Consider the following 27,400-nt stretch of genomic DNA (forward strand, 5'->3'; position numbering starts at 1 on the left):
CTTTACAGATCTTTCACTTTCTCAGTTGTGGTATACTGGAGCTCCTTTTCTCCATTTTCCTATTAAAAAGGTACCAAAAGCTACTTAATATTCTATGTTCTTGTGGTTACTTTTAACATCACCTACCATAATATTTAAAAATTTAATTTTTCTTGCTCTTTCTTCTCTGGTGTTACATGCTGCTGAAGGAGAAGCCCTGGCCACAGTTCACCAGTAACATCTGTGTTTCCCTTACCCATGTCTGGAGCTGTCAGTGGTGTGGAGCTGCTGTGCTGGCCCTGGTTCAAAGAGTGGGTCAGTTTACCCCAGAATGTCTGGAGACAGCTCACAGATGGTGCCAAGCCCTGTCTGGGCTCACCATCACCTCTGGCTCAGAGAGCTTTGTCATGATCCCCAAAATGGGGAATGTGGGGTTGCATCAGGCGTGCTGAGCAAAGGAGCAAGGAAGTGGGAAATAAGCATGAGTGTGGTGAAAGTGGACATGGTGTAGGGGGAAATGGTCAGGAGGTGCAGCTGGGATGGGAGAAGGGTGCTGCTTTCTGCCAAGTGGGGACAGGATTCAGAGAGAGGAAGGAGAAACTCCTACAATCTCATGCCTAGGTAGTGGCCTGTCTTCACTTTGACTTGGCTGAGTGTGAGGTGGCTGTTCATGCTTGTGGTTACTGGTGTTAAAGGGAGAAGGGAGAGAAGGGACAAAGCCATGGTAATAGCTATGCCATATATAAAGCTCATGGTATATGCTATATTACATAAATACATACAGGAGCATGCTTTATTGGATTCTTCCTAACCTTTACATGGTACAATGTATTTATTTGGAATTTGAGACAATAGAGATGTATTCATCATTTCTTTATCTGTCCCTTGTACTGAGCTTACCTCAGGTGTTCGTCTCTTAGCAGCAGGTTTGTAAGTCATGGTCTGAATTCTGTTTATGATTTTATTTGTAGTTTGGTCATGTCCAGAGATGCCTGCTGGGAGTAGGGCTCTGCTGGAAGACAAGATTCAAATAGAGATCCTCAACCCTGCCTTGGGGAATTTTGAGCTATAGTTTGTATCTGGCTGATTTTGGACTGCAATTTAAAAATTATACATGTAACTCCTAATTATTTTAATGTAGAATTAAGTATGTTTATGAAAAGGATCGTGAAAGCAGTCTGGACATGCTAACCAGCACTGTATTTGTAGAGTTATTTTGGATGAGAATACATAGTGCTGTGTTACTGAAGGATTAATCGAATATTATTCTTTTCTCCATTTGCATGTTTGACATGAGATTGACATTTTGTGGTCCTATGGAAGACAGAATTCTCTTATTCCAAGAGAGAGTAAAAAATCTCCACTGTGCAGACATGGGAGTGCATTTGATGACTACTGAACTAAGTTCTTTCTTTAAAAATGTTTAATGAGCAAATGAATTGCATTCAGAAACATCCAGATTTTATTTCCCCTTTGCTCAGACCACTGAGTCATGAGCCTAACAGAAATAAAGGCCTAACAGAAATCTCATTGCAAATGCAAAAGGGAATTTGGAAAATATTGGTCAAAACTGTGACAATTTTTTTACTGGTCTCTGATTTTTATTGTAGTTTCTTAATGTTCTCTGAGCTTTCTAATGCTGCTCTTCTCTTTGTGCAGTTGACCATTCTGGTTTTGTCTCTTACATTCTCTTCGCTGTTTCTGGGAGAACAAAAAAATCTTTTTAAGAGACCGAAGGGTTTAAAAGAGGAAATCAAAGCCAGATTATTTTTAGCTACTATTCCTCCTGCAGAAAACACAGCTGCTCTTGAGATGAGGAAGCAACTGATAGCATTACTGGATACCATGTCAGTGCTGCAGCTCTGAGTCGCAGAGCTATGCAGGAATCCAATTTAAATCATGCCCTTATATGTGCCTGCAGCTGAGAGAGTCCCTCTTCCTTAAAAGCCCTGCCTGTGCCCTGGGTGATGGTTATGCTGCCAGCCTCTGGCTGCTCAGCTGATACAGGGGGTGGGTGTGATGATGGTCTTGGCTTTCACACTGAATCACAATTTAGAGAGTGCCCTTCTCCTGGAGGCAGCTTTAAGGAATAAAGCAGGGCTGAGCTCCCTTCCCCTGCTGTCGGTCAGCACAAAAACAGTCATGCTGCAGCCAAGGTCTGCCCTGTCCTTCCTCTCTCCTAATATCAGAAGTGCATATCTATCAGACTCTTTCATACACTTTGAAAATTATTTCAGAGCATTACAGTATGTCTGTTCTGGTATGATGGGTGTGAATTATATTGGAATTGTTCATCAGCTCTGGTCAATCCTCTCAAGCTGTGAATACACAACATGGAGTGTTCTCTTTGCACCCAAACAGAGCCAAGTACCACACATAAAGCACCTGTAAGGCAACTGTCAGCAAAGTGTGGGATCTTGGTGGTGCCTGTCCACCAGGATTGCCTTCTCAACCCAGAAAAAATTGTTCTGACTACTTGCTGCTGTCTCCCATCCCTGTGTGTTATTGTTCCCAGTTTGTTCTGATGTGCTGCACTTGATCAGTTTGTAGAAGATTCTTTGCCCATATAATTGCCCATAAGACAAGATTCATCGGCTGTAACAAAGGGAGTAGGCCCCCATGCAGCACTCCTGGTTAGAAATGGCCCTGGCAAAATGTCTCATTAGGCTGTCACTGTCAGGGATTAATTGCTAAATGAACTCTTTCTTCATTTCCCTGCTTTTTTCAGCATGTTCAAATTCTGCCAAATCCTTTCACTCTTCCTCTTTTTAAAAATCAGCATTTAATTGATCTTTTGTCTTCAACAATCTTCTTTCCACCGTCACACTTAAGTTACAGTGACAGTTATTTTAAAATCAGGGTCTTGTTTTCTGTGAGTCTGGGAGAAGCTGCAAATTTATTTCTCATTTTTTTCGAATGGCAATATTGTGCAAAATCTAAAGGCTGGGTCTGAGTAGGACCAGAAAAATATTACCTTATTTTGTCTTCATTCTGTTTTTTTACTTCCAAGTCAGAACAGCAGTTCCTTCTCTTCTAGGAACAGCTTTAGGTCCAAAAGTCACGTGGGAAATGAAATTACTGTAAACGTGGATGTGGAGGGTGTAACAATCACTGGCTCATAAGCAACAGTGTGAGTGGAGCACTGCAGAGAAGGGTCTGCTCTACTCTCTCCTTGGGCAATTTACACAGGCAATGGATTGGCCTCTTCATCAAATGAGAGGACTTGGTGCTTGGAGATGTCATCCAAGAGATCTCACCCATGTCCCATTCCACCACCTCTGTGTTGCTCACTTTGGACAGCAGTTTCCCCAGGGTGGGTGCTGAGGACAATGGCTGTCATTAGCCCACTGGCAGGGGCAGCCTCCATTGGAAGAATGGGCAGACTGATTTAATAAGTAGCTTTCATTCCTATTGGGAAAGTCCATCTTCTCTTTAATAATGTAACAAGGCTTTTTGCTTAGCCCCCATACTTAGGGAATTGATTTGGTGATGTTCATTTGGATCTTCAGAGTGTGTTCAATTATCAGAATAATATTGGTTGGTAGTTACTGCCAATTTGAATGCAACCTCAGGCACCTGGAGACCCCAAGGGGGCACCTTGAAGACTGTAAGTGGTTCTTGGTCTTCATGTCAGAGTTTCATTGCTGCTGAAGGCTGCTGGTGAGTACTGGAGACCACTGTTGTATTTATATGCTGTACTTGTGAGCCTCCTTGCTGAAGGAGCAGTCAGCAGTTACAACTGCTGTATCATCAGCTGATCTGCTGATGAGGCAGCAGCAAATGTCTTGGCATTGGCAGACTTGCATTCATCTCAGGATGTTCTCTTCCCTTTTTTGGCTGATTGCTATAATCCAGCTGCCCCTCTGTAGAGTACCCTCTTTGGTACTTACTATATTGAGGATGCCTCTGATTTTAGCAGCTAAATTTTATCAGAAAAGGGAGGGAAGGCTCATCATTTGCACCATTTGATCTTCTGGATTCAAGAGTAACATTGTTTTGTCTTGTCCTAGTGGATGGTGGAAGGAGGAAAGAAGTCAAAGTAAGGAACTTGTGGCTGAGTTTGTTCACAAGCTGGTGGCCAAACTGTGGGGAGAGAAGTGTGGTAATGGGTGTGGGCCTGGATGTAGCAACCCTGTTTCACAAGGACGCTCTTCAAATTTCCTCCTCCCTTTTGCATAAATAACACACACCAGTTTGCCTGGGCTTTCCTACCTGGAAATATGTGTGTCTAGAGGATTTGAAAACGTTGCAGGAGTATGAGACCATTAGAACTTGAACTCTTGTCTTTTTCAGTCAGATGTAATATAGAAATTCCTTCCTAATGCTACACTTGAGAAGTGGCAGAAGCCCTCCACAGTACTCAGGCACTCTGGTTTCTGATGTATTTCCTTCTGAATCAAAGGTTTCTCTACCCCTCATTTATGTAATTTTGAGTCTCTCCAGTATTGTTCGGGTTGGGGTGGGTTTTTTTGTTTTGTTTTAGCAGCAACTAACCCCAGATCATGTTTTTTCTGATGTGATTGCCATAGATTAGTAATACATTAGCTGATCTAGTAAGTGCCGTTTATACAAGTATTTTATACACATACATGTGTGTATGTGCACACATGCACTCAGGTTCATGTGTGTCCTTCTCAATCTGCTATGAATGGTGAAGCTCTCAGAAAGCATTTTATATTATAGCTGACATGTGCGTTGACGTTTTTGATCCAATAACTGGAAACATTTAATATGTTTCTAGATTCACCTGTGTACTTTCCAGGAGGCATGTGGTTGGTCGCTGTATGTATAAAAATAGTGGAATTCTAAATTCGGAAGTATTTATTTTCAGATTTTTAGCCAGAAATAGTTTTGGTCACTTTAAATAGCTCAGCTCAACTTAGAGTCAGGATTATGTACTCTTGATAAAAGCAAGGTTAAATTAAGAATGGAAAAAGACAACTTTAAGGAAGAAAAAAAAGTAGCTGTAATAGTTAATAATAACTGGCAAGTTTAAATGTATATTGGAAATCAGGTAGCAATATATATAGAATAATACAGTCAGGGAAGACAGATGACTTGTGCTGACCCTGACAGTGACATCTGCTCTCTGTTTTAGGTGCTAGCAGATGAGTTTAGCTGGTACATTTTATCTGTGTGATATTGGTTGTATGTGGAGCATGATGAGCAGCTGAGGTGGGCTGTGTTGGACTGTCCTGGGCAGTTATCAGAATTGAACAGAAACAGGATGGGAAAGAATCAAAGACTAAAAAGATAATATGTTTGTGCACTTGAAATACCCTATTTCCTTGTAGGGACTTCAGCCCCTGTGAACTACTGGGATGTAGCCCAGGACCAGCAAGGTTCATTTTGTATTTTAAAGCAAGAAGCTGTATTTTAAACAGCAATTTTACAATCTGCTAGCTGCTGCTCATTTTCATCAAGTGTGATGTTGTCAGCAAAGCATCGCAGCTGCTTCTGAGTAAAACGCAGTAAGCAACTTGAATAGCTCCTGGGGACAGGAACTGAAAAAAACATCTGTCTCAATGAAATTAATGCAAGTCCATCGTGGAGACTGAATCTAATAAGCCAATGAGAATTTGGTCAGATTTCAGGCCCAAGTGAGTCTGGCTGCCTCGCATTTATGCTACAGAATGATTTATGCTACTGTTATCTTAATCTAGTTGCCATATGGGAAATTTGGGCTGCTTCTGATTTTCTCAGTGCTTTCTTTAGAAGCGATCTGCCCACGTAAGTGACTCAGGTTTGCAGTGCTGGATGGAGCTGCACTGAGATGCTCTAAACACAGGGAATGTCTGTCTGTCTGTGGAGGTTTATACAAACCACACTGAACGAGTGTGTGTGTGCTTGTGTGTGTGTGCTTGTTGCCACAGGAAGGGCTCAGTAAACAACTGCTCACTGCTTTGTGTCCTCATTCTGCCATGGAGGTTAGTCCTCCACTACCTTGCAGGGCCACAAATGAAGCACAAAGAGTAGTGAAAGAAACCTTGTGCCTAATGCAATAAATTTCTTATAAGGTAGAAAGGAAGTTGGTTGTGCAGATCTGCCTTGTTTCAGAAAGAGGTTAATATTAAAATGTACAGTAAGATTCTTTATCATCTATTGGTAGTGAAGTGTCATTTGGAAAATTGGTCACTTTTTGAGGTGAAATTGGATGAATTAAAATAGTTATTTTACTTACAATGTTCACATTTATATCTAAGTAGTAAATAGTCAAAAGCTAGGGGTTTTTTTTATGTTGCTCTTTATTTGCCTTTAAAAGATACATTAATAAATTAAAAGCACCTAGAAGTGACAGAAATAGCAAGACATAAGCCCACAACTACAATACAACACAATCTAAGAAGGTAAGCGAGAACATCCCCAGGAAAAGCTAGAAGTGTTGTAAATGAAGCTTTCAGAATTGGCTGGTGACCAGAGAACATCACAGCTGGGACAGCTTCACTCCATGGTGTCATTTTTCCTATTGTTCAGGAGGTAGCTCAGGCTGGTGGACCATTCTTCCCTTGTATCTGTTATGCCCTGCTCTTAAAGGCAAGTTTCTATCTTGCAAAGCACCTCAGAATGTCACACAGAGCAGGACATCTCCCCCATTTTTGGTGCCTGTGAATTTAATGATTTTACCCAGAACAATACTGCATGTATGCCAAACTCAGGAGGCACAAAGGCAACTTAACTGCAGTTTTTAGAAGTTACGTTGGGCACTTCTCATTTGATTTGTACTCTGTTGCATGGAGTCTGTGAAAATGACACTCAGAGAAAATGAGAGCAAGGCTTAGAAGCTGTTGGAAGCTGACCAGGATTCCTGTTGCAAATCTGGTAGCCACAGTTTATAAGATGAAAATCCTTGACTGTATTGTTTTATCTCAATGTTAAAAGCTATTACCTGGGGTAACTAAAGAAAAATATGACAGATAAAATAATGATCTGTCTAATTTTCTCCCTACCCCTCTCAAATGTAATAGGGCTACGTAGGTTGACTCCCACCTGCTCAGAAGTCATGGTAAGATTATTAGACTAAAGAAAACTATTTAATTAAACTTACAGAGATAGCCCAAACCCACAAATCACCTCAGTGATTAATGTGAAGTACTACAGTAACAATAGTCTGATGAGTAGCAGCAGCAGTCATGCAGTCAGAATACATGCAGAGAAAGTAGTCAACAGCTGTAACTATTCACACCACAAATGAGATATGAGAGATGCTTTTTTTTTTTTTTTCCTTTCTGGTTTTCATTTCCTGCACAAAGAAATCCTGATTCTGAGAGATTCCCTGTTCAGTCACTGGGTCAGAACCTCAGCTCTGTAGATCAGTGTGGCATCAAGGGATCATGACAGGTTATGTCAATGAAACAGCAGGTCTTGTGCCTGTATATTCATTTTACTGAAGAAATATTATTTAAGAGAATATAGAGATTTCCTGATTTTACGTGTCAAAAACATGTTACAGACATCAAATTAATTGTTTCAATTAAAAGTCTGGGAATAGCTAATTTAAAAAATTATTTACTTTAATGTTCCCGGCCGGAATTTTCCAAAGAGCTTAGGACACTTCAGTCTGCAAATGACACTGGAATTCAGGGACAGACTTTGATTTCTGATTTCCTGTGGGTCCTGCATAAATCCCATGTTCAGGAGTTCATAGAGGGAAAACTAGTCAGCAATGGAAGAGGCCAATAAGGAGTAAACATTTATAGGAAAGCCATGCTATTAAGTTTATCAGGAAGGTTGAGTATAGCCAGGAGGTTTAGTTTCCCTGGGCAGCTGCCAGTCCAAACTGACATTTCCTCTCATCTCTCAGCATGTGGCTTTGTGCTTCAAAAAACTTCTTCCGGCCAAGTGTGCAAGCACAGGAGCCATAAGGAGCTTCCACTGGAACCAAAACCTGAGGGAGATGAGCACAAACACAAAGGTTATGTTTGACACAGGGATATGCCAGAAGAAAATGTAGCTATTCACCTCCTTATAAAATCATGCCCAGACTCTTCCTCTCTCTTACAAACGAACATCAGCAGTAGACGCTGACATTATCACAAATAAAAGGAGATCTATAATGTCCATCTGAAGGAGGGAAAGGATAGGAGAGGACAGTAGCACAACAAGACTGGAGGGAAACTACAGCGTAAACAGACCATAGATATTGATGTCAAATAGAGTAACCCAGTTTTTCTCTTTCATGTGAGGATAATGTAACAGACTTTCAACTGGACCTAGCTGGCAGCTAGAACAGCTGTGGAGGGAGGAGTAAATACATCTCACCCCTGCCTCTTGCCTCCTGCCTTATCCCAGGCTTGTACCTCATCCACTGTTGGACCAATCTGGGATGCCACAGTGCATTCTGCTTGCATAAAATGCACAGGTTGACATTATAATTGAGCATCATATTCAGTGGAGAAATCAGGAATAATTTTTAACAGTCTCTGTTACATATCCTTTTGATGTCCAGAGTATTGCACTTGACCTTTAGCTTTTAATAATAACACAAGAAGACAATTATTTATCCTCCTTTTGTAATCAGTGTTAAGTCTTTTTTAGAGGTAATGTGGAGCTTTTACTGGGACTGGGAGAAGAAAGTTTGCTCACTTTATTTTATATAGAACTGCTGCTGTGCTTTGAGGCTGAGTATTTCTAAAGAGGGCAGTCAAGTATTTGAAGCATTTACTTACTTCTTTGTCATTGGTCAAGCCTAGATTCTTCATGTCTACAACATTATAAAAAGTGTTGTTCAAGACGACTTCTATGACCTGCACCTGAAACCATGAAAATGGATGAGACAGTGAATTAGGACACCTTTAAAGTCAACAGCCTGGCAGGCTTTTCACTCTGTGTAAAAAAGAACAATGCCACCCCCCAGTACAGTTGATCAAATGCAATCTAGTGAACATGTGTAGCACACCTTTCACTTTTATTCAAGTGCTGCCAAGAACCGAGTGTTGTTCTCCCCTATTGTGTTCCCAGCTGGGGAGTTTCCAGTCTTAGAACTGACAGAGGAAATAACAGTCTCAGGTTGGTCTTATCAGTGGTGCATTTAGCATTCACTATTGCTGAAGTAAAACATCATTAGGAGGAAAGAAGATACCTGTGACACTCTGGAAAGGACAAACATCTGGATACAGTTGACAGTTTTCTGGTAAGAGGGTGAATATTCCCCACAGTCAGGTGGTCCAGCAAAGGCTTCAAGGATACATTCACGGATTTTCTTCCTAGAGGTAACACAGTTTCTTACAAAACCTTGCATCAGCTTTATAATGCTGTACTGTGGGGTGAGTTTTGTTTATATTTTGTATGTCCTTTCTGACAAATAGCCGGTTTTTGTGGAAGAACAATTTGTCCTGTCACCCAAATTCTATTTCCTCTCCCCACCCCTGCCAGATATATAATTCACAAATAGATTTTGTTAAAACTATTTAACAAATTAATTATTTTATTCTCCTAAAGTGTACTGAACACTGAACTGTTCGTTTGAATCCTGTCCAATGATGTACCCTTACAGAGAGGAGTACCCCTAAGACATGCCTCTCACCCCTCCTAACAAGAGCTTAGTGCTGCCACTGAGACCTGTGAGTGGCTGGTGCACAGCAGGTGTGGATCTGGCCCTTAGGCCTGTATTGTTTAGAGGGACTTTGTGAGTATAGATTGAGACATTAATATTACTTGATATAATATATACCATATGCAGTTAAAGTCAAAATCCTTGCATTCGCCATATGACCATTTGCAGAAGAGCTCTCCACATAGAATCCTGTCATGCCTTTCAGGAAGTGTGGTATGTTCATTCTTATAGAAACCTTCAAATCCAGACTGCGTTGTCTTCATAAGTTTCAGGTCCTTAATTCCAGCAAAGACCATCAGAGGACCTATGATTGAAAATGACAAGAAAATATGAGCTTTTTTTCACGCAAAGGAAGAAACCTTTGGGTGCATACTTGCATTGACAGCTCCAGAGCCAGAAAGCAGACAATAACTTTCTGCACACTGATATTGGCAGAAAGGTCAGAAACTACTGGAGTCAGGCTCAGTCTAGAAAACGGGGAATCCCATCAAGTATCTGCAGTTAAAGAAAACTGAGGATGGAATTTTAATCTTGTTTGCTTGGAATTGTGACATGTGTTGGGTCAGCTCGTGGTGATGTCAGTTTTTTAAAGGGAAATGAAATAGGCCAGCTGTGATGTACAGTAAGAAGTGTGTGCCTTTTCCAAGAACACAGACAAATGTAAAAATTCTCTATATAAAGACAGAGCCTCGGTCAGTAATTTGCTTTAGATACCTATCCTGTTGTGAGTTTTGCATCTCTGAGAATGAGAGCCAGGAACCAATGCAAATCCCTGCAGTTCAGCTAATGAGCAGGAACTGGCACTGATACAGATACCACCCACGAGTGCAAACTGACAAAGGCTTTGCTCTTAGCCACTATTTATAAGATGAGCTGTTGAGGATCACTGCTGCATGGGCGGATCATTGTCTTTTAAACACCAAGTAGTTGTGACATGAACTTTTTCTTCTGACACACCTTTTGACCGGCAGCTATTTCAATTTCAAGCAGTCAGTCATTTAGAGCACACCAAGATAACAGAAAAACTGACCAGAGCTGCCAAAAAGCTGATTCAGAAAAGAGAAACTTCATGGCATGCAGGCTCATTCAGGGCCTGTGCAGATAGTCAATGGCTGAAGTCCAAGGTGCTGGTTTTGTGCTGCTCTTGGTGCTCACACTACCTAGTTCAAAATTAATCCTTGAATATGTCAAGTGCATAGTAATCCTGACTTGGATTTGGAAGACTGACAAATTTTGTCTTTAAATGATGTATTTGAAGGAATTCCTACTGAAAATAATTCCACCATGGTAGACATTTCTAAATTGCATGGTTTTTTAGAGGTTTGGGTGTTTTTAAACTTCTCTGTGGCTGGATATTATTGAAACTGAATCTTAGCTATTTCTTTTCTTGTTTACATTCACTATTGGTTTTGAATGAGTCTAAGGAGATGTATCTATCATTTTGCCAATGCCCCGGTTATTCACTAAAGCTTTAAAAAATCTAAAAAAGAGACTGACATTGGACAGGATATTCTGGAGTTTGTACAGATCTTGAATAATTCATCACTTGGGTATAAGATTGTGACACACAGGTATTAATATAGCACAGATACTATCAGTGAACCTGGAGAGGATATTTATCTTGTATTCAAATACTTAGCCTTTTTTGAAAGAGCTCCTTGCAACAAAAGATTGACTGAAAGGCTGGCTGGCTGTGCAGCAATCAACCTGAAACTCACTCCTAAGGATGCAGCACCCAGGGAGAGTTTCCAAGGTGAACAGCTCATGCTGTGCTTTTTGTGCTCATGCTGTCTTCAGTTGACAAATTTTGATTCTCTTAAGTTACGATGTTTTGAGTTTCCAAAAAATTCTGAACCTTTTATCAGCTGATATAATGGCAAAAAATTATTCTATTAAGCTTCACTAGGGTGGTTTTTTTTTTTTTCATGATGAGAAAATTGTTAAAAGATAGGATTAACTGAGAAATGAACTCCTGTGTCTGGCTGATAGGTGCATAGGAGGATGCTAAATATAGAGAACATTCTCTTAGAATAAAAATAAAAGTGATTTGAAAATCTTGACTTTGGTTATTGTTCACCTAGGCAGGGAATTCTAAAGAAACAACTAGTCAAACAAGGACAGCTGGCTTCTCCAGCAAGCCATAAAGGCTTGTAGAGTCTGAAGTTGCAGAATTACATGCTAAATTTTCATGATGATGAAAAATTTAATACAATCTGCATTAAGAGCAGCAGCTTTTCAAAAAAGTATGGACTCTCTTTGTTTTCCAGAAAATACAGTCAGTACTATTGAGGCTGCCAAAACTACAGCAGTAGTTAGCATTACTAGAAACATTAAGAAAGATGAGGCCAAGTGGCACTGGAGACTTGTACAGGCCTCTGTTCTTTCAGCAGGAACACTGGGACAGTGCTCAGATGCACCTTTCAAAATTTCTGTCCTGTTTGCAAGTGAAATTGGTCTTGCTGCTGATTCTGGGTAGGATGGGAAATAGCTCTAAGTTACATGAATGTAGTATAGATAGGTACTGAACTAATGCCTAAACCTCTGAAGCCATTGTGTGAAATGATATAGTGGCCTCAGCTCAGTTCCCAGTAATCCAGGAGATGTGTTAAACAAAACAGCATCACAGTGAGACTGAACTTAGACTTTTGTTGCTATAGCAAGTAGAGATAATTTTCACATTTCCTTTGGAATACCAGTTCATGGACAGACAGCTGAGCTTGAAAGCCTGTCTTTAAAGTACCACAAAACTCTTAGTCAAGCCAAATACTGCTTTGGTTGTACATGGTGTGCAAAAATAGTAAGCACACTCTGAAGTATTTTCATGTGAAAAATGGTTCACATGTAGACCTGAGTGCTCACAATGTTCAAGCTAGTCTGGCTTGCAGCAGTGAAATTGCTTTCTAAGAAATAAAATCAGGGCATGTTGATAGGGGTTTGAAAATTACTGCAAACCAGGCAATTGGCTGCAGCAGTGTGGTCTCGGGTAAGGATCATAGGAGACTGCAGGTTATAGGATAAGGTAGAAGAGTAAGCAGCCTGCTCTGGGAAGGCTGTTAAATCCTGTGGCAAGATGTAACAGTTCTGCCGGATGTGCTGTTGTAACCATCCATGTTTGGGATATACATACAAATGTGAGCTATGTTAGTTCTTCAGCTGTTTCTCAGAGGTCAAGTTTGTCAAAATTACACTATAAAAATATTCTTTGGTTTAGGCCTCTGGAGCAGTTCATCTGTGCCCTAAGCCCTGTAACACCCGTAGCTCTCTCTGAACCTTCTTCATCTCTCATTGGCAGAAATAATTACAGAGGAGTAGGGGACATTGACAGCTCTTTTCTCACCATTCCGACACTGCTCGGCTTCACAGAAGCGGATCCCATCGGGAACACAAATGAATGAGTGGATGTGGGGAACGCCATCCTGCAGTTTAGAGCAGACATGTAAGTAAAAGTGCCATAAATATTATGTTAATTTGAAAACAGGAGCTAAGAGAGTGAGGAATGAGTACAGCATAAACAAATGGAATGTATTAGTATTTTAGATACCTCATGCAGACGTTGCCATGGTACTTCTTGAACGTAGGCTTTGACGTACGCCACTTGGCAAAATGTTGTCATGAAGTGGTTGCAGATATCTATAGCAAATTGTTCTAAACTTGGGATCTAAGGCAGAAAACAACAGTATTATTAGAAAGAAGCAATTGCTTCATGTACAAAAGTAGATTTTTCTGGTTGTTTTAAGTATTTGGGAAGAATCTGTGTGGTTACATAGAAATTTTTCTTATTTCTAGCTTGGCTCACTGTGCCCAGTCATTTGACCAGCTTGCAGCATACGCTGCAAATAGCAGCTACAGTTGTGTCAAAAATCTCCCATTCTGTGGTACAGTGAGCTGCACTCCTTGGACTAAGAGAAACTGCTGCAGGAGTCTTATGCTTTGAGGATATAATGCTGAAATAATAATTTATTGTGATTATTCTGATTGATATGGTGATATACTAATTTAATAATATAATTCTAATTTACAGGAGAAATTTAGTGCTACAGATTGTCATTACGATGCATGCAATTGGTGGCAAGAGGAGCACAGAAGAATTAAGAGGAGTCATACTTTGAGACCTTCTGTTTAAAAATACTATATAGGAATAATGCAGGATTACAGGCTATTAAAACAAACAAACAAAAAAAAAAAAAAAAACAAAAACAAAAACAAAAACAAAAAAAAAAAACCAAACAAAAAAAAAAGAGCAACAACAACAGCAACAAAAAAAAACCAACCAAAAAACACCAAAATACCAAGAGAGATAGCTTTATATGACAAATCCACAAAAAACAGTGGTAGATCTTGAGAAAAAAAGGCTTTGGAAAACTAAGAGTCCACAAGACAAGCAGTGGAGGAGGAAAACTCTCTCAAATCACTGAAAATTACTTTGGTAGTGATCTGATATGCCAATTGAAAATAAAAAATTAGTATAGCAAATATTTCCAAATGAAGTTGAAAGAAACAGCAAGGCTAGTTTAAAAATAATAATAAAAAAAATACCCCGTTTTTTTTGGCCAACACAAGGACAATATTCTTTATGGTGTCTGTAGGTATCACAAGAGAATTGTTTCCTTCCAGGTACTCCTGAGGAGAAGTCAGCCGGAGATGGGCACACACTTCCACTTCTTTAACAAACTGCTTCTTTCCCTCTCTATGAAGGCGAAGGAACTTAATTGTATTCTTGCCATATTCACAGTTGAGGACTTCAAGGTCCTTGATCTGCAAAGAAAACACGTGGCAGTTGTAAAGAAATGCAGTGGAAGCCTGAGTTATGCTGTCATGAAACAATGTCAATGAAACATAAACAGTGCTTATGACCTTTATTTTTGTAGTTACCTGTGATAATGAGAATATTTTCATTATAAAATGCAGAGTCCTGATGGGAAGAAAAAATGCTTTAGGGGACGATTATTATATTAGTAGCAGCTGTGATAAAATCTAAAAATTTTCTGGGGTACAGATAATAGAACAGGAGTCACAGTGAAGTAGTCTCTCTCTCATTTTTCATCTGTGAATTAGTCCTAACTATATAGAGACTTTTCCTTCACTGAGTCTTTTCTCTGGGATAATTTGTTTTGTTTGCATTAAGTCCTATTACTAAGTTTTACTCTGCTTTGGTCAAACACACCCCACTTACACATCTTTTACCGTGTTGGAAAGGCTGTACTAGCAAGGTGACAGAATTCTGTAAAGGTCGTGAGGATTTCTGTTGTGGTAAAATATCCAGAGCTCATTGCACTAGACTTTCCACGAGGCTGAAATATCCCATACTCTGTTATCAACAACTTTTAATGTAAATCAGCCCCTTTTATTGTAGGCATAATGAGAAGGGAGAAAGAGTATTTTTCCCCACCAAAATATAAATTTAAGCTTTTTAAGTATAAGTTGCTAAAAGATTATCAGATGTGAAATTGCTCAATTCAGACATGTTTGTTCCTCAGAGAAACGCTAATGCACTTTTAAAATATTTGTAAAAAGCATTAGCTGATTGTAAGTGAGATTCCTTTGGTTCAGAGATCAGGCTCAGTGCCGGGGCTCAGCTCCCGGGGTCACTGCAGGCGCTGCCCGGGAGCGCTTTGGGGCACGGCCCGAGGGCTGCGCTCACTGCCGGGGCTGGGCGGGGCAGGACTGCGCTGGGAATGATCCTGTTTTCCTTGTCTGAACACCAGGGGTTGTTGTCAGAGAGTTGTGAAAAATTTGTACGTCAGTCACGGAGCACTAAAAAGAAAATAAAAAGGCTTTCGGTATCTGCAGGTTGGAGCTTTTTTTAAAAAGCAGAATACCATGAATATTCTGAATAGCCGATATTTTTTTTTCTGTGGTCAAAAACATAGGTTGTCAACTTGTCATTTTGTTGCCCAAAGAAATGGGGAGCAGTTTCCCAGGAGCCCTTGCCCTGGCCCCGGTTTCCCGGGCTGTGTGCGCTCGCCGCTCCGTGGGCAGAGCTGACACCCCGCTCCGCACAACTTCTCCTTTCAGAGCCGCTCGGGGCTCGCCCTGCGCAGCCGGGAAACCAAAATGCCTGCGGGACCTGCCTGGTGCCGGCCTGCCCTGCTCTTACTGCTGTGCTCCGTGCCCCCGCGGGCCGCTGAGATCGCCTGCAGGAACGAGCGCGGGGAGACGGTGGATTGGTGAGTACAACACCGTGCAGGGAGAAGTGCTGGTGAGTAAATAAAGACACTGAGATCAAACCGCGGGCACGGGTGGGTCACCGAGAAGCGATGCAAAGGCAATCTTTGGTTCAGCGCTGTTTGCCTGTGAGTAGTGGCTGAACACTCCGCTGGAAAAAACCTCGGATAAGTTACCGAAATCTGATTTCATTTCCCCGAACCAACCACCGTGCTGCATCATGACTAAGTGCAGGATAATCAGACAGTCACGGTTTTACACAGCGTTCACGTCTCATGATCAAAGGGAACACGAGCGGCAGCCCCGGGGCACACGGGGAGCGGGGAGAGCGCCCGCCTGTCCCCTGGGGCTGGGCGGACCGGCCTCGGTCCCCGCTGCCGGCACCGAGGGGCAGCGCAGCCTGAGCCGCCCCAGCAGCCTGTGCCCTGTGGCCCGTGGCCGGGGCAGGAGCCGCTCCGTGCCCGGAGCTGCCGCACGGCCCCGCCGGTGCCGCCCCACGGCCAGCCCGGCCTCGGGTGTCCAGTGACTCATTGGATTAACGCGCCTTTGGGATGAAAAGACGCAAAGTGCAATTGCATAATATCCAGCCCAGATTAAAAAAGTGAAATGAGGGCTCTGTAAAAAGAGCACATAAGCTTCCTGAAGATAAGTGTCAACCAGTTTCGAAAGAAAAATGTTTTTCTCGTGAACAACGATTGGTTTGGATACAAGTGCTAAAGAAGTCTGCCCATCCCTTTCCTTGCACACAGAGCTAGCTGGAGGGAAGGCTGGTGCTCCTCACACCACAGGCAGCAGCACAAAGCTGGCTTTGCTCTGTTGGCAAAGCATCAAATATATGAGGGTCTAATCTATCTGTATGACTTGTCACCTTTGCCAAGGCCCTTCTGGATTTTTCAGGAATCAGACTCTTAGTTGGTGCAGCTACCCAGGAACTTAAAGGTATGAGATATTTCATTTCTCCCTAAACTGGAATTATTCCCTTTAGGTTTTTGTGAAAACTAAACAAACACAAAACCCCAAGCTAACAAAAACCACCACAGACCAATACATATACAAACTATCCATTTCTTAAATGAAGACAAATTTTGTGTTAAAATTTTCTGAGAAATTCTTTGGAGGCTGTGGCTAGGAGTAAATCACCTGTGCCTCTGCCAGTGACGTGGGGCATGTTCCAGGAGGGTCTGCACAGGCAAATCCATGTTCCCTTTCACAAATTTAGCAGGTAGGACAGGGGGATTTCCTTTTCAATATGCCCTGACCAAAAGAAGAGAAACTTGCCTGTCTGCTGGGGTCATCCTGGTTTATTGAGAAGAAAGAGTCAGCCTTTGGATTCTGGATTTGGTTGCTATGAAGCTGACAGGAGAAGAACTGAAACTGCTGAGGAGAGCCTCCTCTTAAGCAAAAGATGTCAATGCCCTTTCAAACAAACAACACTTCATTATTTTCAGTTAGCAAGAGGTTTATGTGAGTTCCTGCTATGCAGTGGTTTCATCTTGCAGTATTCCATAATTACTCAGTGTTCACACCCCCTTCATTTGCCACTGAAGCAGAGGAATCACTTGCTTTATCTGACCTGATGCCATCTGTGCTCCCCACCTGCGCTGGCAGCTCCTCCCCACGCACACTACCTGGGCGGGCAGAAGTCTCTGCTGTGTTTTCATTTCACCCGGGATCTCATCGCACAGTCCTCACTGTGCCTCCCACAGGGACTGCCAGAGCAAACGGCCATAGGATCAGCTCTCTGAGGAGAGCAGAGTCTTTCCTTTATTCATCTAAACTCACTGTATTCTGTGGGAAGCTTCCCCTGCAAATAAAAGCCAAAACTATGCTTTCTGAGAAATGTGAGTCAAGGACTGAAGGCACTATGCACATAGTTTGTTTGGGCTTTTTTTAAGAGTGTAGGGAGGAAGAGAAGAAGTAAAGATGTGATCCTTGCTTGTACTTTGTGTTCAGTCCAAGCAAACAATGTGACAATGCTAATCCGGTCTAAGCGGATTTGCTTTTTCTTGGTTCTCAGGAAGATAACTTTTACTCTGCTCCCACAAATGCCTAAATTTTTGAGAAATTTACTGTGCATGAGTAGCAGTAAAGATTTTGTACAACTTTAATTGGTAATACAGTCAGCTGGGATTCTGGAAAGAGCCAAAACATGTATCCACTGGGAATTGGCAGGTAGTTTCCTGATAGCACAATGATTAGCATTTCATAGGCATACCTGCTAAGGTGGATTTGTCAGATGCAAAGCTGTAAACACTTCCAGAGCATAAATCTTTCAGTAGGTTTCAAAGTAGTTGGCTTCATCTACTAATTCCTGGATCAGCTCTTACTACTGTAACTAGTGCTATTCCTCTCCTTTCCAAATCTTCATTTCAAATCTTTATTTCAGATTAAGGGATTGTTGTGACTCCTGGTGCATGTATAGGCACAGAGTACTCTCCCCAGCCTAGTTATATCAATCACTTTCCTCTCTGTGATCTGTCATCAGAAATTATTTCTCCTGAGATACTTTAGGGAGATCATTCAGTCAGTGGCAATGCAGGTGGATTACCAGGACCACTACTGGTGTGTGGTTTTCTCCTGCCTGTACATGAACATTTCTCATGGATTAAATGTTCTTCTCTTGCAAAATGTTTTCCTGCCACTTCTTCCCTGTGTTTGAAGATGTCTTTTGTGACCAACCTGAGCCTGTAAATCAACTGGGCAAGGTTTATTCCTCCTGATGTATTTAAGGGATTAAGCACAGGCTGCATTTTTGTTAAATAGCATAGATTGAAAATAATGCCACTCAGTCCTTACTGTTGACATTAATAGCAAATTACTCAATTACAGCCCTCAGAGAAAGTGGCTGAGCTAATTACATTGTGATTAATCCTGTGGAGTTGTACACTGGGAAAACTTGTTTACTTTATCAGGAAGCTTAGTATGAACTGAGCCATTTACTGACAATATTGAGTACTTTACAGTTTTGAAGAGATTTGTATTCCTGGCTAATGGTTTGAAAATTTCCAGTCTGCAACAGTTCATCAGAGTGCAAGTCTGTTATGGAAAATAGGATTGGAACTGCATTTTATCACTTTGCTTTGTATTTATTTTGTGATTGTGATAGATAGAAACATAATATAATGCATTTTTAAATTTCAATACCTAATTTTATCTATTTCATATAAAGCCATATTTATATAATATATAAATTGTTTGACCTGGGGGAATGTTAGACTAGGTTTGGGACCTGAGGTTCTTTACCAGAACCAGGAGCAATAGGGATTTCATGGACTCAACCAAGGCTACCTTAAATTCTTCAGGGATACCAACAGCAGTCTGGCCACAGCAACAGGAGTCGTAGTAAAAAAACAATTGCTCTTCACTGTTGCAGGTTTGCTCTTTACAAGTTGCCAAAACATGCCAAAGGAGAGATTCACATGCTGGGACTGGAATACCTGTACATGGATGCCCTGGCTCCGCAGTGGCAGCTTGGTAAATACCTCATCAACATGACACAGGGTGCTCTGGGACAAACACTGCAGCAACTGTATGAGATGTATGAATCCAAGGCAAGTGACATTTCATTTTTGTTAGTGTTGTTACTTGATATTGTATGCAGATGAGATGAAAGCAGCCAAAATAAGCACATAAGGCCAGGCCTGACCAGTAGATCTGCTAAAACACATAGAGGACAGGAGCACCTTCACAGCTGGGCAGATTATTTGCAGTTTTGGCTACAATTAGGAATAATCCTCAAACTTCTAATTTCTAGTCAAGCTTTTCATATAGTTAGAGTATTGTCCATCAAAAAAAAAGAGTGTTTGTACATTCGCCCTTTGACTTCTTTTCTGCAATTCACGTTGAGCAACATCTGAAGTTGTGAATTCAAACCAAGGTCAGTGATAATTGTTACAGACACTTTTCCTAAGCCCTCCTATGTGCATGTGTTTCATACTCTGACTCAAATCAAATCTGGGTTTTCATCGTCCCCTTGGAATCACTGTGACTGCTCCAGCAGTGATATGCTGCTTGTTGACCTTTTTTGCTCCCATACTCAGACACCTCACATTTGTGTGAAGTGATTGTAAAATATCTCAAGATCTCCCTGTAATTATTTTTTTGCCATCTATGTAGCATTGTTGGGAGCCTGGGTGTGTCTTTGCATTTCTCCTGTGGGTTTGTGGTAGGGTGCAATCAATTTGTGTGTAGAAGAGACTCTCAGAAGTCACTCAGATGTTGGCAGAAAACTATCCTATCCCCAGCTTTACTGTAGCTGTGATAAACTGTTTACAAGCTCTCAGTACATTGGGAGGGGAGGCATGTCCCAACTGCTTTGAAGTTCTCTGGGAAATAAGGTGTGGCCATATGCAAATATTTTGCAAAAAAGCTTTAATTGCTTGCCCTTCATAAGAATAGTTGTCGTATCTATTTTTACTCAGCAAATATTTTTACCAGATCTGATTGCTAAATCAGAGAGAGGCCCAAAAAACAGAGTGGAACTTCTTTGCAAGCAAGGACCCACTAAACCCATGTAAACTGGCTTAGCAAGCATATTCAGCCCTTGGGAAAGGGCTACTGCAGTGATGAGAGAACTTCCACTTCATGTCAGCTGAGGCCCTAATGCTGAGTCTTCGGGTTGATTTCACTGTGATTCTGCGAGGGGCTGTGTCAGCTGAACTGGGAGCAGGATTAGGCTCATGATGTTCACACAGAGGAATCCTGAGTTCTTTCTTCTGTTCCCAGCAGATGTTTGCTTAAATGACTTCCTTTTACTGAATGTCATGTTTCAGATGTGTGTGTTTCCCTGCAGAGAAACACCACTGCATATGCAATTTACAACGATGAGATCCCTGAACCAGGCTCTAAGGAGTCAAAACATGGACACACCAAAGGTACAGAGAGAGTCCCAAACAACTATGTTTTCCTTTCCAAAGTTGTGGATAGCATCTGCTTGTCTGTTTGTCTATCTGCATATCTAAAATTCCTGCCTAAAGCAAAACTGAAGAGTGATTTGCATGGTGTGTGGTTTTTGTAGTTTCCTATGCTGCAGCTTCTGTTTTGGTTTTGCTATGCCTGTGCTGTGTGTGCTGTGTGAAGGATCATATGGGGGTTTGCATGCCTGTGTGAAGGGGCTTATGGACCCTTTGTTTCAAGGGTTGAAATTAATACAGACCCTTTTAACACCATCCTGTGCCTGATGGCAAACCAGTACACCATGTGAAGGGAAAGCACATTTTGCAGGGCTGCATTTTCAGGCTGCAGCACAGGAGCCATGATCCACCTTGGAGAGGAGAAGCATCGCTTGTCTCTCTGCTGCTTCCCCATAGGGAACAGTTTGGTCTGGGAAAGAAGACATGGTGTTCACAGAATCTGTTTCCCCTTATCAAGAGAATATTTGAAGTGAAGAAAGATGAGCAGTGTAGAGAGGGTCACAACCACTAAATTTTCAGAAGGCTTGAAGACAAAATTTGAGCAGAGGAAGGGGATGTGAAAAGGTGGGGTTTTTTTTCAAATAAAACACAATGACAGTTTGAGTTATGCAGGAAAGAATTGATGCATTTTTAATACAATATTAGTGTCTCCTGTGGCCTATTAATCTACTCTAGAACAGCTTCCTGTAGACATTAACACACTGAAATGTGGTATCTGCAGCAGCAAAACCAGAGTAGGGCACAGCTCTATCATCTCAGGAGTTTTTCCTCCTTAATTCATTTGCAATAACTTTTATTTTGACAGGATTTCTGCTCTTGGATAAATCACAAGGTTTCTGGGTGATTCACAGTGTGCCCCTGTTCCCTCCTAAGGAGGGTTATGGATATCCATCCACTGGGGAGTCCTTTGGACAGACAGCCATCTGTATAACCTTCAAATATGATCAGTTCACAGAAATAGGTATGAAAAGCTTCTCTCTAAGAAAGCCTTTGTCCCACCACACCTCTCTGATTTCTTTCCTTGAGGTTTCACCTCAAAAATTCCTTGTTCTTGACCTTTTTTTGTCACATTGGGAAACCAAGTTGGGCCTGGAAAGAACATTCTTGGCTTCAGTTGTGTTTATCAAATGATTTCCTGTGTGAATGTGGGAAATTCACTCTTCCACTCTGTTTTCATCTCCCTGTGGGGACTGTCAAGATAATAATAGTCACAAGTGCATATTAAGAGTAAACTCAGTCCTTGCAAACATAATGCTTTGGAAATACAAAGTAGGATGATTAATCATTTTTAACAGTAATAGCTCAGTCAGCAGCAGTCATCTGCAGTTCTAAAAATGTAAGGCAACCACTGCTTGAGCTGGAGTAGTAGCCTTGACTCATCAGAAGTATGAAGTATGAAATAAATACCACCTAGAATTTTCACAGATATTTCTTTGCTGCAAAAATTGTCAATACTAAATATATATATATTTTTATATAAATATAAAAACTCCAAAACCCAACAAAATATAGCAGCAAGATTCAGGAGTATCTGGCTGTGATAACTGGTACTGGAATCCTTAGAGGGACTATCAAAAGACATTACAAGAAATCATATTGGCATGTTCCTCAACTCTTTTCACACTGTTTTTTTCACTTTCCTCAGTTACAAACCTCAAATCATATTAATGAAAGACACACACTGTGCAAATTGCCAAGCTGACTACACCTCAGAGCTATCTAACCCAGGTTCCTGTTTGTGGAAACACATCTAGGCATGTGTTTAGCAGAAGAGGACAAAAACATGAGATGAATATGCTAATGCTTTTCCTGTCTCATCCTCCCAGCTTCTGCTAATCTGTGGTTCAGGGATTTCCTGAGCCAGAAAGACTGGAATGTTTCTGATGGACTGGTCTTCCATGAACTCACCTAATGACCCCATTTGTTCCCTTGCTGTTTATACTATCCATGGCAAGGACTTCTACAGTTGAGCTGTGCATTGTTCAGAAAAGGAGATTTCTTCTGCAAATTCAATCCAGATGCTGAAAGTCAAGTTCTGTTCTCCCTAAAACCAAACTAGACCCTTTGGCAGCTCGTCTGTTTGCATTTGGCTTGGCAGCTGTAACTGACTGGAAACTACTCCTGTAAATACAGACAGGTTTGGATTTACACATGATGTCTGAGTGCTCTGTGGCTGCAAGAGCCTTGAAGATGAGCATGGGTGAAAGTGGCAGTGGACTAAGACCACCAGTTAACAGTTCTGCTAGAAATAATGAGGTGTAAGTGGAAAGCCTGAGCATACTCTCCCAGCCAGTCTTTGTGCTGCAGCTTAGTCAGAATACAAAGCAATACACAAATTCTTGGTTGCTAAAATAAGATACTTTGACACTTAACTTATCCAGGAGATAGGCTGTGAAGGTTAAGAAGGATTTAGGTTTTCTGTTCAAGACAGAACTTTGCTCTCTTGTTTGTTTTTCTTTAACCCATTTTAATTCTGCATGTGTTCATTTCTGTGGGTTTTTCTCAGACCAACAAATGCTGAGTTATAATCCAGGAATCTACAGCTGTTCCATCCCTGACATCTTCCAAGCTGATCTCCCAAATCTCCAGAAACTCTGTACAAAGTCCAGGCTGCCCTCAGCCCCTCTGCGCCACCTCTCCAAGCTCCAGTCAGCTCGTGGGGAAACCTTCCTCCACTTTGCAAAGTCATACTTGTTCATAGATGGTAAGAGAACCTTTTGCTCTCTATAGAACACATTCTCAATTAATCCTTAAAATAAGAATTAATAAATTATTTTAAAATTCATATTCTCTCTGAGGGGGAAAAAGAAATTCAGCTTCAGAAATAAATGTAACAGAGGGCAAAGATGCTGCCCCATCCTAATGTTCTCTCAGCCCCACAAAGCTAAAAGCTGTCTGGTGCATCCTAAGGTATTCAACAATTAGATTTTCAAGAAAATTATGTTCCATTTTTCAACAATAACAACAAAGAACAAATAGGAGTTTGAATCATCTGGTGGTTTTTTGTTATGAAGAAGACTTGCAATTTTTTTGTCCTTTCCCTTTTTTCCTGCTGTGTGTTTGTAACAGGTTTTCTAGGATAAAAAGTAGAAATTCATTTCTGAAAAAGTCAAAATAAGGGGAGGGGGCAAAATTTGCTCTGGCTGACTTCATGCATTACAATGAAATGAGCACAATTTAGATTATGCTTTTCAGTCTATTCTTAAATGAAGGAACATGAATCACTGATTGCTCACACCCTGTGTTATTCCACAGATATCTATGTGGCCTGGATGGCTCAGGAACTGAAGACTGATTTGTTGGCTGAATCCTGGCAGCGTTCTGGCGAAAAACTTTACTCAAATTGCTCTCTTGAATACCATGTCTACAACATAGACAAAATAGGGATGCCAGTGAACTCCACCTTTCGTTCCATTAATGACCACTCCAAATGGGCTGTTTCCAAGGAGTACAAAGATCAGTGGACATGCATTGGGGACTTGAACCGTGCTGCTGAGCAAGCTTGGAGAAGTGGTGGGTTCATCTGTTCCCAGAATGAACAGATCTACCAAGCCTTCAGGCATTTGATAACCCACTATGAAAGCTGCACTTCTGCTCCCAGAGAGCTATAACCAACCATTCCTCCTAGCCAGCACAGCCCATGTTACATGGGAAGTGTAGGAAATGTCTCCCTTGAACTGTATTTTCACTCTGAAAAGCCACCCTGTGAGTTTCCAGATGTGCTGGCCATCCCCTTGTTAGCTGTAGGAGCAGGTGGTGTGCAGGTGAAGGGCAGCTGTTTTCCTGTGGTGTGGGGCCCTCAGGGGGTGTGTGCTGGGCCCTGCTCTGCTCCTCCAGCTCCTGTCACCATCCCCAGTGGGATGGGACAGGAGAGATGCTGCTGCACAGCACTGCACCAAAGCACATCCCTGTGAACACACTGCACAGGCATCCCTGGGCACCTTGGGATGTGGGGATGGATGTGGGACAGGGGGGACTACAAAAACCTCTCTCATGAGCTGGGCTGTCAGGTCTGGGCAAGGTAGCAAGGGATAAGTACCTCCAAACACTTCAAAATTGCCCTGGATTTCTGGCACTGTTGAGATAAATCCCAGCATTTCTGCTCAGCTTGGGCTGAATCTCTAAAAGAGCTGAGAAAATAAGATCCAGACAGGGAGATGAGTAGATCTCAGGACAGGAATGCCTCATTTTTACATGATTCATTTTTAGAGATTTTATGAATTCTAAATCATCTTTAAGTTATCTGTAACCAATAGCTTGGAAATATTTCTAGTGCTTTTATTCATGTACAGCAATTTTATAAGCAAATAAACATGTCCAAAATATGAATAAGCAAAATAAGGAGTAACAATGGTCTGTTTACATTGGTTGGTTACAATGTTTTATAGCAGGCAAAGGAAAAATGGAGACAATTAGGAAAAAAATACAAAGAGAAGATATTTGAAGAAAGATGTTATTTAACCTACATTTTCACATTACAACAAATGTAGCTGTTAATTTTCAGTCTCTCCAATCTCAGGCTTAGGACCTGAAGTTTGCATGGTCTTGCCATAAAGACAAAGCTGATTTGCAACATCCCAATACACTCTTGTGTTCAGATTTCAAAGTGTATCCGTGTTTAATACATTTCTAAATATATGCTTCTATCTCTTTTTTTTTTTTTCCTGGATTGCTAATATAAACTCCAGTCTGAAGATCTGGCTGTCCCACTGATATTTCTGTTTTGCTGTGTTCATAGTCCATACCACTGATCCTCCATGGAAGTAGGAATAAAGAAGTGCCCCACAACCACAAGGGGTTGCCAAAGATTTCCTTCCCTTTTCACCCTGAACAATCAGCCAAACAACAGAGTGTACAATGTGTCAAATGAATTAATTTCAGAAAACGTTTGTGCATATTTCTTGAAGAGATAGAAATAATACATGTGGTCTACATAATGAAGGGAACTGTACAAGAATAGATTTCATAATTAGCTAGTCTGGATCAAAGGTAGCTTGTAGCTTGAGTCTCATGGCTTAGTGAAAAGAGTTTTGTTGCTTAGACATCCTGCAAGAAATTTTTTATTTTCTCTGCATATAACCCAATAACATTCGATAAATAATTTGTTTGATTATGTTCTTTCTCTGATGCTTGTCAGATTGTTTTACATATTTACTTCTTGTTTTGCTAGCTGTGGTCAAGCAACACCTTTTGTGGCAGCGAAAATTGCCAGTAACACAGAACACTGCACCATGGGATGACAGGGCATCACTCAGATAAGCCAAGACAAAATTAATTTCTCTTGCCTATCTTTTCATGGCAGACACCTAACCTAACCTGCCTGTCTGAGCTCTTGTATCTTGCCCACAGCTTTGTGTACGTACAACTTCAGTGTACAGGATTGGCAAGAAATCCTCCACTGGAGACAGTGCTGGTGAGCTCACCACATGTATCAGAAAGCACCTGGATCTGTGGCACAACCTGTATTTCTTGTAGTACTTTCAAATACTCAATCACAGCATTTGAGTCACAGGGTTCAATAGCCAAGAGTCTCTGTACCGCTGGTTGTCACTACAGTGCTGTCAGCCTCCTGCTCCCCAGGCCAGAATTCACCAGTGCATCACCTGAAATAAGTGCTGATTGCTGTTCTTAATTATTTGGTCAATTAATAGCTGTCATAAAGTTTTACAAGACTACTTAAACATTTCTCTTTCATTATACCCAAGACTGGTTGCCTCCATTTTAGCTGTAACTGAGGAGGCATAGAGCAATGGGAAGATGCAGAGAGAAGCACCTGTGCCATGCTGCACTACGAGCACCTCAGCAGCCTGGCTGTGCACACACTCATTTCAGTGGTGTAGCAATAAAAAGGCTGCAGATCTGGTTATCTCATTTTTTGACTGTAAACAGCTTCAATTCACTTTTGCTTTTGTTGTGTAACTTCTGTATTTGCATATCCTTGTATTTCTGCTACACATGTTATGAAACATGGGCAGACTGTTTCCGAAAAGAGACTAATAATCAACAAAATAAACCATGTATATTTTTAAAGGGTTTGTAACTCTAAGGTTTTCTTTGAAAATGCAAGACCATAAGCCATTTACTCAACCTCATGTGCCCTTACAGCATGCCCTGTGTGAAACGTTCACTTTTTGCCTATTTTATATATATATATTAATAAAGATTTAAATTAAAAATACGCTGTTCTATTTTAAGATGCCAAACACTCAAGAAATATCTGCCTTCCCAGGGATTCTGTGCTGCCTTTGCTGCCCACTGTGACCCCTTTGACTGGACAGACTGGTTCCTGCAAATGGGAACACGTGGTGTGGCCCCTTTGCAGTTTCAAGGGGACCTCCTCAGCAAAACTGACCCTGCAGAAGGACCCAAACACTAGACCCTGGCACGGAGAGGGAAGAAAGCTGCTGTCTTGTGTGGAAACCTGGAATCTCTTCAGCATCCAGGTTTGGCTATTCTGACCCTTGGGCTCTGTTCTAGTTAGACTAAATGAGAACATTTATTATACATGAAAATTGTTTGCCAAGGGAGTAGGAGAGGCCAAAAGCAAACATTATTAATCCACTAAACATTACTGTACTGCAGCCAAGTATGTAACAAACAGAGCAGTAGGGATGGTTGTTTGGTATAAATTGCCTTGTAATCATTTCCACATGCCAAGGCTCAGTCCCAGCACACCTGACATGCTTGTGAGGCGCAGGAAATGCAGATACAGCCACTCCAAATCCAATTCCCCCACACCAGGGCATCTCCTGCCCACCCCACAGCCATCCCAGAGCAAGGGCAGGACTTT

General features: G+C 41.3%; 2 protein-coding genes across 2 annotated transcripts; one reads left to right on the forward strand and one right to left on the reverse strand.

The window, feature by feature from the left end:
• Positions 1-7,726: 7,726 nt before the first annotated feature.
• On the reverse strand, positions 7,727-15,057 carry LOC310912463 (uricase-like; the record flags this gene model as incomplete). The annotated part of the gene is made up of 7 exons (XM_083867052.1): positions 14,069-15,057; positions 13,074-13,190; positions 12,870-12,948; positions 9,650-9,836; positions 9,059-9,182; positions 8,646-8,729; positions 7,727-7,864 (listed from the first exon to the last, which is right to left on the reverse strand). Exons 1-7 carry the CDS (start codon positions 14,426-14,428, stop codon positions 7,727-7,729), a joined length of 1,089 nt encoding a protein of 362 aa, XP_083723178.1. The 5' UTR covers positions 14,429-15,057.
• Positions 12,874-26,619, forward strand: DNASE2B (deoxyribonuclease 2 beta). The gene is made up of 7 exons (XM_083867459.1): positions 12,874-12,968; positions 15,548-15,699; positions 19,071-19,248; positions 20,490-20,571; positions 21,416-21,571; positions 23,117-23,314; positions 23,866-26,619. Exons 2-7 carry the CDS (start codon positions 15,587-15,589, stop codon positions 24,219-24,221), a joined length of 1,083 nt encoding a protein of 360 aa, XP_083723585.1. The 5' UTR covers positions 12,874-12,968; positions 15,548-15,586; the 3' UTR covers positions 24,222-26,619.
• Positions 26,620-27,400: the final 781 nt, after the last annotated feature.

This window comes from Zosterops lateralis (assembly GCF_965231275.1).
Source record: "Zosterops lateralis genome assembly, chromosome: 9".
Lineage (NCBI taxonomy): Eukaryota > Metazoa > Chordata > Aves > Passeriformes > Zosteropidae > Zosterops > Zosterops lateralis.

Coding starts and splice junctions, on each gene's coding strand:
- DNASE2B (XM_083867459.1), top strand. CDS start 15,587: ATGCCTGCGGGACCTGCCTGGTGCCGGCCTGCCCTGCTCTTACTGCTG. Junction 19,249..20,489: donor ATGAGATGTATGAATCCAAG/GCAAGTGACATT, acceptor GTTTCCCTGCAG/AGAAACACCACTGCATATGC. Junction 21,572..23,116: donor TGATCAGTTCACAGAAATAG/GTATGAAAAGCT, acceptor GGTTTTTCTCAG/ACCAACAAATGCTGAGTTAT.